The following is a 13,427-nucleotide window of genomic DNA, read 5'->3' on the forward strand; positions in this document are numbered from 1 at the left end:
TTTACTCAATCCCCTTCCCCTACAATGTAAATTGGCCATAAACTTCTGCTGCCTTATCTCCCAACTACTCCTTTATACACATGGACACTAGGTTTGACCTAACATGACTGTTTCCAAATGGGAAGACCCACATCCCCCAAGAACAAAAGGACAGGCCATGGTGAGACCCATCTGCCAGAACCTTCTTTTCCCCTCATCTGTTGTTGGGCTAGAAACGGGAGACCACAAAACACATAAGATGGTCATCAATTCCTGTCAAACTTGGTTGTTTTGGCCAACTTTAACCCCTTGGGGACTCAGGGTTTTTCCGTTTTTGCACTTTCGTTTTTTCCTCCTCACCTTTTAAAAATCATAACCCTTTCAATAGTGCACCTACAGACTCATATGAGGGCTTTTTTTTTGCACCACCAATTCTACTTTGTAATGACATCCGTCATTTTACCCAAAAATTTACAAAAACAAAACAAACAAAAAAATCGTTGTGCGTCAAAATAGAAAAAATACGGCATTTTGTTACTTTTGAAAGTCTTCATTTCTACGCAGTAAATTTTTTGGTAAAAATGACACCTTGGGGGAGATTTATCAAAGGATTTAGACTGGTTTTTCTTGTCTAAATTTGTCACACAGAAAGTCGCAGTCTAAATATGTGCAACTTTTCAGCAACTTTTGCTCTAGAGGATTTTTAGAACATGAGGCATGCTAGTCTATTTTAGACTGAAATGCATTGAAAAATGCATTGGTGCTGAATTTATCAAAAGCGACTTTTCAGTGACAAGTCGCATAGGCTGAAAGTACGCCGAAATGTCAGACCATGCTGGAGAAGGTTTAAATATAGACTAAAGCATAGATCATGCAGTCTGTGCACAGAATTTATCAAGAGCTGTGCGCCATTTGATAAATTAGGCGCACAATAGACCAGCCAAACTCTCTGTAGTTTTCATCTATATTGATGCGGGACATAGACAACTTTGATAAATATCCCCCCTTATCTTTATTCTGTAGGTCCATACGATTAAAATGATGCCCTACTTATATAGGTTTGATTTTGTCGTACTTCTGGAAAATATCATAACTCCATGCAGGAAAATTAATAGTTTAAAAATGTTCTATTCTGACCCCTATTATTTTTTTTTATTTTTCCGCATACAGGGATGTTTGAGGGCTCATTTTTTGTACCATGATCTGAAGTTTTTTTTATCGGTACCATTTATGTTTTGATCAGACTTTTTGATCGCTTTTTATAAAAAATTTTAATGGTATAAAAAGTGACCAAAATACGCTATTTTAGACTTTGTAATTTTTTTGTGTACGCCATTGAACGTGTGGTTTAATTAACAATATATTTTTATAGTTTGGACATTTACACGCGTGGAGATACCACATATGTTTAGATTTATTTTTATATACACAGTTTATTTTTTTAAATGGGAAAAGGTTGGGGGATTCAACTTTTATTAGGGAATGGGTTAAATCCTCTTTATTAACTTTTTTTTCACTTTTTTCCCCAATGTTATAGCCTTTTAGGGGACTATAACATGTAATACACTGATTGCCAGCACTGATCAATGCTATGCCATTGCATTGCATTGATCAGTGTTATCGATAGTCGATTGCTCAAGCCTGTATCTCAGTCTTGGAGCATTCAATCGCCGATCGGACGCTGAGGGGTAAGGCAAAGGACCCTCTTGTGTCCTCAGCTGATCGGGACACCGCAGTTTCACCGCGGTGGTCCCCATCAGCCCGACTGAGCTGCCATGATGTGTTTTTTTACATTTTAGACACGGCAATCAACTTTGATCACAATGTCTAAGGGGTTAATACCAGACATCAGCGTGATCAGTGATGTCCCGGCTACCATTAGCCGCTGGGACCAACCCGATATGACGCGGGGTCACCGCGTGACCTTGCGATATATCGCGGGAGGGGGACAGGGCGTACAGGTACGCTCTGCATCCCCAAGAGTTTAAAGGGATATTCCAAGAAAAAAATGTTTTAATATATATATATATTAACTGGCTCTAGAAAGTTAAACAGATTTGTAAATTACTTCTATTAAAAAATCTAATCCTTCCAGTAGTTATCAGCTGCAGAAGTTGAGATGATCTTTTCTTTCTGACAACAGTGCTCTCTGCTGACACCTCTGCTTGTCTCAGGAACTGTCCGAAGCATTAGAGGTTTGCTTTGGGCATTTGCTCCTACTCTGGACAGTTCCTGAGACAAGCAGACGTGTCAGTAGAGAGCACTTTTGTCAGACAGAAAAGAACAACTCAACTTCAGCAGCTGATAACTAATGGAAGGATTAATATTTTTTTTTAATATAAGTAATTTACAAATCTTTTTAACTTTCTGGAGCCAGTTGATATATAAAAAAAAAGTTTTTTTTCCCTCCCTGGAATACCCCTTTAATCTTGTGTGTAGCCATCTTTAGTGTGATGGTACTTCATCTAAGGCAGGGGTCTCAAACTGGTGGCCCTCCAGATGTTGCAAAACTTCAACTCCCAGCATGCCTGGACATGTCCAGACAGCCATTTGCTGCAGCTAACAGCTGTAAGAAATGCTGGGAGTTGAAGTTTTGCAACATCTGGAGGGCCTTCAGTTTGAGACCCCGGTGATATCCCATCATATGGCTTCTATAGTTGGTAATACCACTGTGGCTCAGTTGACAAGCCATCAATAGGGAAGACAAATCATCATTTGTCCCTTGCAGCACTGGGGTTTGAAGCCAACCTAGAACACCACATATATATCTTCTCCCCATGCTTGATGGGTTTCCTCCGGCTTTTTATTTTCCTTTCGCAATTTAAAAATAAGTTAATTTGCTTGCAATAAAATTGTCATTTTTTACACGAATATTAGATTGTCAGTCCTATAGAGGACAGGGACTAAAATGAAAGGTGAAAGTCTCCATGCAATGAGTATAGAAAACTAAATGCATTTCAGGTTATTTGAATAAAAATACTTTAATAAAACCCAGCATAAGTCTATGGAAATTTCTGGTAGAGTTGTCCTTTAATAAAGCTTCTTTAGTGCATTTAATCCTATGATAACTACTCCTTTTTGTATATAAAAATATCATGGATGGTAATCGTATCTGGGAACACTGAGGACATAATTCTCCGTTAAAATATGTAAATAGAAGCATTTAGCATTTTCGCTGGCAGCCTTCACCCTAATGATGCTAATACCCTTTTTATTATAATCACGGGGATGATTTTTCATGACTTATTATCCGGTCCCGTTCAGTTTCCGATGCTTATGTCAGCAAAACTGGATCAACAAATGACTTAAGTAATTGTGCAAAGTGCACAGCGCTTGGAGGCCTAAATTACACAATAAATGGTAACATTTAGAAAAGGTGTATTGTATCTCGGCAGCGGAAGATCCCGAGGATTTGTGTTTCTGTAATATCTTATTGGAGTCACAGCGCTTTATCATCTCCATTCCGTTGGCAAAAGTAAAATGTCACCATGTAAAAAGACTCTGCAAGTAAAGGGAATTAATTCGACTTGTGCCGGTGCGCGGGTGCCAAGAACGCTTGCTTGTCATCCCAACTAATTACTAGGAGCAGGATAGTGAGCAGCGGGAGGTGAAATGGAGAATAAATACATAATGAGATTGTGTTGCCATTTGGTCTGAAGACAGTAGGCTGCCAATATACAACATCCAATTCTTAAGGAAATCGACCAGCTGCCAACTATTGTGAAAACAAACACGGCTCGGAAAGATTACCACCAATGAAGCAAATTCTACCATAAAGGGTCAAATGGAGACAGCCAATCCATTGAGAAATGGAGACAGCCAATCAATTGACAAATGGAGACAGCCAATCAATTGACAAATGGAGACAGCAAATCAGTTGTCAAAATTTAGGGGGAGATTTATCAAAACCAGTCCAGAGGAAAAGTTGCTGAGTTGCCCATAGCAACCAATCAGATCGCTTCTGAAAGAAGCGCTCTGATTGGTTGCTATGGGCAACTCAGCAACTTTTCCTCTGGACAGGTTTTGATAAATCTCCCCCTTACTGTACTAACTACCATTGACAAGACTAAGGAAAAAAGTCGAAATGGGCCTGAATGCATTGGTGGCGGTGTCTTTTATTTTCATATCATGTACTCCGTGCGTTTTAAGATTATTATTATTTTTTTTTTGCAATAAAGTCTGAAATTTATCTATTCTGTATTCTGAATATCATACTTTTTCTTCTACCAAGGACCATTTGTGTAATGGTTGGACAGTTTATCCGTGCACAGGAATCCATACATGGAAGTTCTGGACAACATGAAGAGGGGTCAGCTGATTTGAAACTTTTTCAATATCAAGTTTGCATAGTATTAGCAGGCTATATCAAGTGCACTGCTCAAAAAACTAAAGAGAACACTTAAAGGGGTACTCCAATGCCCTGTGTCGGAAGCTCCGCTCCCCAGCGTCCGGAAGTTTATGGTTCTGAACGCTGTGTGCGGTCTTCCGTGTTCTGGGCCGCCCCTCGTGACGTCACGCCTGCCCCCTTCATGACATCACGCCCGCCCCCTCAGCAAAAGTCTATGCGAAGGGGGCGCGATTGCCGTCATGCCCCCTTCCCATAGACTTTCGTTGAGGGGGCGGGCGTGATGTCACTAAGGGGGCGGGCGTGACGTCACGAGGGGCAGCCCTGAACACGGAAGCCCACACACAGCGTCCGGAACAATAAACTTCCGGACGCTAGGGAGCGGAGCTTCCGACACAGGGCAGCTGAGTACCCCTTTAAACAACACAATGTAACTCCAAGTCAATGACACTTCTGTGAAATCACACTGTCCACTCAGGAAGCAACTCTGATTGACAATCAATTTCACACGGTGTTGTGCAAATGGAACAGACAACATGTGGAAATTATAGGCAATTTGCAAGACACCCCCAATAAAGGAGTGGTTCTGCAGACTACTTCTCAGTTCCTATGCTTCCTGGCTCATGTTTTGTGCACAGCTGGTGGTGCTTTCACTCTAGTGGTAGCATGAGACAGAGTCTACAACCCACACAAGTGGCTCAGGTAGTACAGATCATCCAGGATGGCACATCAATGCGAGCTGTGGCAAGAAAGTTTGCTATGTCTGTCAGCGTAGTGTCCAGAGCATGGAGGGGCTACCAGCAGACAAGTCAGTACATCAGGAGACGAGGAGGAGGCCGTAGGAGGGCAACAACCCAGCAGCAGGATCACTACCTCTGCCTTTGTGTAAGGAGGAGCAGGAGGAGCACTGTCAGAGCCATGCAAAATGACCTCCAGCTGGCCACAAATGTGCATGTGTCCCCTCAAATGGTCAGAAAGAGACTCCATGAGGGTGGCATGAGGGCCCGACATCCACAGGTGGGGGTTGTGCTTACAGCCCAACACCGTGCAGGATGTTTGGCATTTGCTAGAGAACACCAAGATTGGCAAATTCACCACTGGCACCCTGTGCTCTTCACAGATGAAAGCAGATTAACACTGAGCACATGTGACAGACGTGACAGAGTCTGGAGATGCCATGGAGAATGTTCTGCTGCCTGCAACATCCTCCTGCATGACTGGTTTGGCTGTGGGTCAGTAATGGTGTGGGGTGACATTTCTTTGGGGGGCCGCACAGCCTTCCATGTACTTGCCAGAGGTAGCCTGACTGCCATTAGGTACCAAGATGAGATCCTTAGACCCCTTGTGAGATCATATGTTGGTGCGGTTGGCCCTGGGTTCCTCCTAATGCAAGACAATACTAGACCTCATGTTGCTGGAGTGTGTCAGCAGTTTCTGCAAGAGGAAGGCATTGATGCTATATGGACTGGCCCGCCCGGTCCCCAGACCTGAATCCGATTGAGCACATCTGGGACATTATGTCTCGCTCCATCCAGCAACACCACGTTGCACCACAGACTGTCCAGGAGTGGGCGGATGTTTTAGTCCAGGTCTGTAAGGACATCCCTCAGTGACCAACCTCCACCTAATCAAGAGCATGTCCAGGAGTTGTAGGCGGTCATACGGGCACATGGAGGCCACACACACTACTGAGCCTCATTTTGACTTGTTTTAAGGACATTACGTCAAAGTTGGATCAGCCTGTAGTGTGGTTTCCACTTTGGGTTGATAAATTTAATTTCCATTGATAATTTTTGAGCGATTTTGTTGTCAGCACATTCAACTATGTAAAGATGAAAGTATTTCATACGATAAGTTCATTCATTCAGATCTAGGATGTGTATTCTTAGTGTTCTTTTTATTTTATGAGCAGTGTACATATCACCAGGCTATGGCAAGTACTAATGACAGAGCTTTATCACGTGAAATGACCCGGTTATACTAAGGACAAGGGATCAGGCTATACCAAGAGCAAAAGACCAGGCTATATCAAGTACAAAAGACTAGGCTATAACAGGTACAATACACCAGACAATGCAAAGTGTAAATTACCAGGCTATGCTATGTAGAATGACTAGGCTAAAGCAAATGACCAGATTATACCAAATGCATATGAGAAAACTATACCAGATACACATGGCAAGGTTATACCAAGAGCAAAATACCAGGCTATATCTAGTACATGAGTTTGTGATTTCGATCATCCATCTTATAGCTGGTTGTTTGTTTTCTCTGTTATTTTTAGCTCTTCTGAGTGTAATTATCTTTAACGGCATATTGTCTCATCACATTTTTATAGAAATGTTAGGCCAAGTATGGTCCTTTCTGTTCACACTTTACTGTAAATGACACATCTGTTAGTTAACAAATGATGATGTAATTTGGGTGACATGTCTAAATGACCTGTTGATTGGTGAGGAAGGCCTTAAAGTGCCCATACACATTAGTAAAATGTTGGTCAAACCTGCCAACTGACTATTGTGTATGGGGCCCCCTAACTCTCTTGGATTTCAAATGCCCAACCCAATTGTTCACAGAAAGAAAAGCCACCGCCAGAAAGTCTGGCAGCACCTCCTACCCTTTAGACTGGGGACCCATGAATGTTTGGCTTAGATAAGCCCTCCCCCCACCCCCCGGGTGGCACCCAGGCTCTCCTAATGCATGGAATGACCACAGCTCCATGCATGGATCGGTGTCAACCATCGCACCGAGCAGTGGTAGACAAACCCCCTCCATGCATCTCTATGGAAGAGCTGGAGATACATGAACGTGAGGTGATTGACATCAGTCCACGGTGGTCATTCCGTGCATGAGGAGAGCCGGGCGTCTGACAGGAGATTGGGGGGGGGGTGGTTCAGCAGGCGGACCCCCACAATCAGACATTTATCCCCTATTCCCTACCCCTATATATGTGGATAGGGGAAAAGAAGTAAAGTAACAGAGTTCACTTTTAAACATACAATGACTTCATATACATGGCTGTTGATGAACACATTATATTGGGGAGAAGTTATGCCATGTGGCTCACATGATGTGCCTCATGGGTTGCATAATGTGCCAACATTCTATCCTCATCGGATATATATGCGTATATAGGATTACAAGGACTGGAAATTTGCCAAAATTTTGGACACAAAGGGTAATACCTATAAGATTGCAGTGGTAACAGTAGTACTCAGGCCCTGGTACCTGAGGGCGCCCAAAGTTCTGTAACATTATACAGTAAATGGCCCAATCTAGGTGGTGAGTCATCAAGTTATAATTCTGACCACGAATCACTAATTTGACAATACATTCAGTGCTGCCTGTAACCTCTAGAATCCTGGATAATTTCAATCTTTTTTGGACAATTTAAGCTTTCAGATGTTGCACTGAAAAGCAAGAGGTTGGTTTTATTATTCTATATCTTGCCTACCCAGATTCTGATCGAAGTTAGAAACATTATGGAGTGACGTAGGCTGCACCTGTATTGCCCACGGCCTACCATGAAGAGACTTTGATCAATGACCCCCTCAATGACTTGTGAATAACCCCTCTACGCATCGCAATAACAGTGTCCCTCGTTGTCTCATTAACAAAATGTTCTCTATCCTTCAGAGCTGCATGGTGCATGATAAGCAGATTTAAACAATACAGATTATTTCTGGAACGTGTACGTTTGGGCCATGCGCAGATCTTTATTGTCCTGAAATTGCTTATTGCCTGCTATATTAATCTTTGCTGATGTTAATATATGAATAGAGCCAAACAATAAGAAATGCACACATTTTTCTCATTGTTACAATGACCATGTAGAAGTCTCACTGGAAACAAACGGATTATAAAAGATAAAATTTACCTTACATTATTCACATAGTACCTGGTGTACAGAATGGCGAAGACCTGAGACCCTTTGTATCTTGCTATATCAGAGGCTCCTAAGTCCCAATACAAAGTCTAGAACAGGGCTGCTCCTACCATGGCCATTTTGGGGTCTTTGAGTACCATCAAGCTCCAAGGCCTTGGTGTGACTACTGGCTTTGGTCTCCCTATAGTTATGCCTCAGTTCATAGTATAATTGTCCCCTTTCTCCTCAATTTTAGGCTGATCTCATCATTGCAATCACCGCCATCTTGAAAGCAGCCATGCTTAGCTTAGTTAGAAAATGGTAAAACATAGATATTTGTGTGGTTCCTGAAATTTGAGCTTAATAGGCATTCTCATATGTTATTTTGACTTGAACCCTTTTACAGCCTCCATGCAATGGAGCTCATAATAGCAATGACTATCTTTCAAAAAATAAGTGTGGGGAGGGTAAAGGTATAAGTTACATCTGGGCCTTGGTGTTTTTGAGTGTCCAAAGGCCTAAAATAAGGTTGTTTAGTTTGGGGAGGACATATCTTGTATATCAATTGATGCAACAAGTAATCATGTTTGCCAATGGGATAATGTCACAGTACGGGGATAATGCACACATAATAGAGAACATAACATCTGGCCTGTGACCTTATAAGCTGCTGTATGCTATAGAGGAAGTTGGTTGTTCTACACAGCCTCCTCTGGAGCTTAAAACAGCTGATAAGTACTGGAAGGATTAATATTTTTAAATATAAGTAATTTTCAAATCTGTTTAACTTCCTGGAGCCAGTTCATTTAAAAAAGAAAAATAAAAAAAAGAAAAGAAAATGTTTTCCACTGAAGTTCCCTGTTAAATGACAATTTACTAGTCTAGTCACCCATGTAGCATTAACAGCTTTATGAATTACCACAGTCTTCAGAATATTTTTAGAGGGGGGGGGGGGGGGGGGGGGCTTTAAAATAAGCTGCAATGAAGACATAATCAGTAGAAAATCCTACAATGAACCATAATAAGGTCCTATTCTACCAGCTGTGTAAAGCATTAACCCTATACTGGTTAGAATTGCTCTGTGGTTGGGCAATGCCACCTTTAACAACCAGAGTATTCCAGAAACAATTCATTTCTAGATTATAGAAAAACAATCTTTCTTCTGACTTTTTCTATTGTCTGTGGGAAGTAGATAAATGTCATTTCGGATGTAAATCCATTTAATGAACAATCCCTTTAAATTGGGAACTAACCATACAGTACAATTATTTTCTTTGACAAGCCGGTTTGGGTAACCTTCTGAAACGTCTCAGACAGACCTGAGCTTCTCCGCTATTTCTTTTTTTTTTTTTTTCCTGACGAGACGTTATCAGCTTTGATGATTATTCAGCCTGTTTAATATTGATATTACAAATTGATTTCCAGGCCGTGAATAAGTTAAGTCTGAGAGAAAATGACATTTGCGGAAGATGAAACTTATATTTGAGCTGACAAAATATGTATCGTCTCCTTTCAGGTTCTGCAGTTAGATTACGTTCAGCTGGCAGTTCAGGAAATGGATAGAAAACCAGACTATTTTTATTTATTTCCAAATGATATCTCAAAGTCTAAATGGATCTCATTAACTTCTTCTCGTTTCAATGCTTCAACGCCTACTGAGCACTTTTGACGTTACCCCCGTATCAGAAGATACATAAGTATTCTTTTTTCGTCTAAACTTTTCAAAACTAATGAAGATCCTTCTTCTTGAGTTTCTTCAACCAGTTCCCAGTGGATTTCACTTCTTGAAGATGCAAATGAAAGGAAGTTACAAATATTGAGTCATATCTTATCCTTACAGAACAGTCAACAACATTAGAGGAGTCTCCTTGGAATAAGTGTGAGTATGTAGCCCTTCCAGTAAATAGGAAATCAGAGTCTATCAATATGTGGTAAGGAAGTCAAAGAAATGAAAAACATTACATAACTTCAAGGATATGGTTCTGTTCACGTATGATAGATCTTTTAACCATAAATGGGCACTGTCAGATTCAAAAGCTTGTTATACGTTGTACATCTTGGCAAACATTTTCATGAGAACATTTTATTTCCTTTTTATAGAAATTATGTCTTATAAAAATCACCCCATAGCATGCAGAACACAATTCTGTCTGGCTGCAGCATCATCTTTGTCCACAGGCATGGATAAAGTCCAGTAATTGAGGGTGGGACTAGGACTCCTCTGTGTTCACTCCTGTCCTATCAGACTGCAGCAGGCAGGAGGGGGTTATAGAGCAGCCTGCAGTGATTGGATGAAGAGACCCAGCACTCAGGGAGGAAGTGGAGCCAAGAGGACACGCCCCCTCCAGTGCACAGAATGACAAACCAAGTGATCAACAGATAGAAGGTATTTGTGAGAGAGATATAGGGGGAGATTTATTAAGGGATTTAGAGCTCTTTCTTTGCTTACAAAAGTCGCACAAAAAGTCACGTGCACCTAAGCAAATTTTTGTGCGACTTTTGGCTGTAAGCAAAAAGCTACAAAAGGGCTTACCAAAGTGAATTTCATTTTTCAGTGGTCAGGGATTTATCAAGTGCTAAAGTCGCACAAAAAGTCGCAACACCTCAAAAACTCTGTAAATGCTTACAGCTCGGACCTGGCTTGCAAATTTTTATATTTCCCGCTGGCAGCCGTGATTGCAGCTCCAGTGGGAAATATGATATAACACCTGTACACAGGAGCCCAGGCTAGCATCACTCTGTTGGCACCATGGCTCCATCTGATTCTAACCCGCTACCCTAACTTAATGACGGGGACACTGATTTATATCCCCCCACTTGTCTCCCATACTGCACATCTCCCATCTGTCTGCTAACTGTTGCAAAACTACAACTCTCAGCATCCCTTACAGTGCTTTACATCCCCCCCCCCCCTGTCTCCCACCCGCCCGCAATGCACATCTCCTGTAAGGGCATGCTGGGAGTTGTAGTCTTGTAGTGAGCTGGAGATGTGCTGCGCGGATGGGTGGGAGACAAGGGGGGATTTAAATCAGTGTCCCAGTCCCCTCATTTAGTTTGATAGAGTAGGGGGATAGCATTAGATGGAGACCGGAAGGCTGCAGAGTGATGCCGCACATCTCCTGCAGCACATGACTACAACCCCAGCATTTCCTTACTGTAAGGGAATGCTGGGAGTTGTAGTCGTGCTGCAGGGGGTAGGTGACAACCTTGCCATTTGCCTGCACATCTCCTGCACCACATGACTACAACTCCTAGCATGTCCTTACTGTAAGGGCATGCTGGGAGTTGTAGTTGTGCGGCACGGGATATGCACGGGCTATTTTTCTTCTTATTTTTTTCTCATTTCAGATCCGTGTATCCTGTGGACTACTTTGGATTCGGTAGACTACTTCAATGACCAGCATTTTTTCTGTTTTATGTTAAAGGAGTAGTCCAGTGGTGATTCAGTGGTGAGCAACTTATCCCCTATCCTAAGGATAGGGGATAAGTTGCAGATCGCGGGGGGTCCGACTGTATGGAGCCCCGACAGCCGGCGGGAAGGGGGCGTGTCGACCGCCGCACGAGGCGGCGGCCGACACGCCACCCCCATTACAACTCTAAGGCAGAGCCGAAGCGCTGCCTTCGGCAATCTCCGGCTCTGCCATAGAGATGTATTGAGGGGGCGTGTCAGCCGCCGCTTCGTGCGGGGGTCGACACCCGCTATCTCAGCGGAGAGCCGGGGCCCCGTACAGAGAGATCGCAGGGGGCCCCAGCGGTCGGACCCCCCGCGATCTCAAACTTATCCCCTATCCTTAGGATAGGGGATAAGTTTTTCACCACTGGACTACCCCTTTAATATAATGGTTAACGCGGGCTTGTGAGGGAGTGTTTTTTTGGAATATCTTTTTTAAATGTGTTGTGGTTTTTTTATTTACTTGACAGGCTTATTAGTGGAAGCTGTCTTATAGACTGAATCCATTACTAAGCCGAGGCTTAGCGTTAGCACCAAAAACAGCTAGCACTACCCCCCAGTTATTACCCCGGTACCCACTGCCACAGGGGTGCAGGGAAGAGCCGGTAACAACAGGCCCAGAGCGTCAAAAATGGCGCTCTTGGGCCTAGGCGGTAACAGGCTGGGGTTATTTAGGCTGGGGAGGGCCAGTAACAATGGTCTTCGCACACACTGGTAACGTCAGGCTGTTGCTGCTTGGTTGGTTTTTGGCTAAAATAAAAATACAGGGAACCCTATGAATTTTTTTTTTATATTTAATTATTTATGCAAAAAAAAAAAAAAAGCATAGGGTTCCCCCTATTTTTATTCTCAGCCAAATACCAAGCAGCAACAGCCTGACGTTACCCGGGTGGGCGAGGACCATTGTTACTGGTCCTCCCCAGGATAAGAAATGCCAGCCTGTTACCACCTAGGCCTAGGAGTGCCATTTTTGATGCTCCGGGCCTGTTGGTACTCGCTCCTTCCAGCACCCCTGTGGCGGTGGGTACCGGGGTAATAATTGGGGGTTAGCGCTTGCTGTTTTTGTGGCTAACGCTAAGCCCGGCTTAGTAATGGATTCAGGTCTATAAGTAAATTTAAAAAAACAAATGTTTAAAAAAAAATGTATTCCAAAAAAATCCCCCAAAAGCCCTCGTTAACCATTTTATTAACATTAAACAAAAAAAAGCTGGTCACAGTACTCCTTCAAATCTAAAGTAATCCACAGGATACATGGATCTGAAATGAGAAGTTAAAAAAAAAAAATAAAATAAGAAATGAGTTACCGTAGTATATTTAGTGGAAAAAAAGTGGTTAAAAAAAATGTAATAAACATATATATATTGCACATTTTTTCAAAGCTGTAAATTGGTGTTCTGAAGTCATTTATTGGTTTTCGCTTATGTGAGCTAAAAAAATGGTATTCAAGAGTGATTTATAGTTTTTGTAAGCCAAATTTATCAACCCCTCTGTGATAGTATAATAAATGTGTCATACATAAGCAAAACCAAAAGCAAGAAAAAAAATGCCTACAGAACTTGCTTACCAAAGCAACGATGATAAATGTCCCTGATAGTGACTAGACACATAACACATAATTTTTTTTTTTTTTTATAGATAATTTTTCCCCTTTATGCAGCTATTCTGGACCATAAGGACACAGCTAATTTTTTTATTTTTTCCAGGCATTCAATTTTTTTTTTTTTTTTTTGGAGAGGTGAAATGGAAGCTGACCTTGTGGAATAAAATACATTTGTTTTATTCTGTGA

General features: G+C 42.1%; 1 protein-coding gene across 8 annotated transcripts in view; it reads right to left on the bottom strand.

Moving 5' to 3' along the window:
* DCC (DCC netrin 1 receptor) overlaps positions 1-13,427 on the bottom strand; it is a 533,618-nt gene that overhangs the window by 6,311 nt on the left and 513,880 nt on the right. Inside the window, exon 28 of one of the 8 annotated variants that reach the window (XM_056545096.1) lies at positions 9,619-9,972. The exons of the other annotated variants lie outside the window; for them this stretch is intronic. Coding sequence (XP_056401071.1) covers positions 9,917-9,972 — 56 coding nt within the window. The 3' untranslated portion in view covers positions 9,619-9,916. Of the gene's footprint in view, positions 1-9,618; positions 9,973-13,427 lie in introns of those variants that run through there. 8 annotated transcript variants of the gene reach the window in all.

This window comes from Hyla sarda, chromosome 1, assembly GCF_029499605.1.
Source record: "Hyla sarda isolate aHylSar1 chromosome 1, aHylSar1.hap1, whole genome shotgun sequence".
Taxonomy (NCBI): Eukaryota; Metazoa; Chordata; class Amphibia; order Anura; family Hylidae; genus Hyla; species Hyla sarda.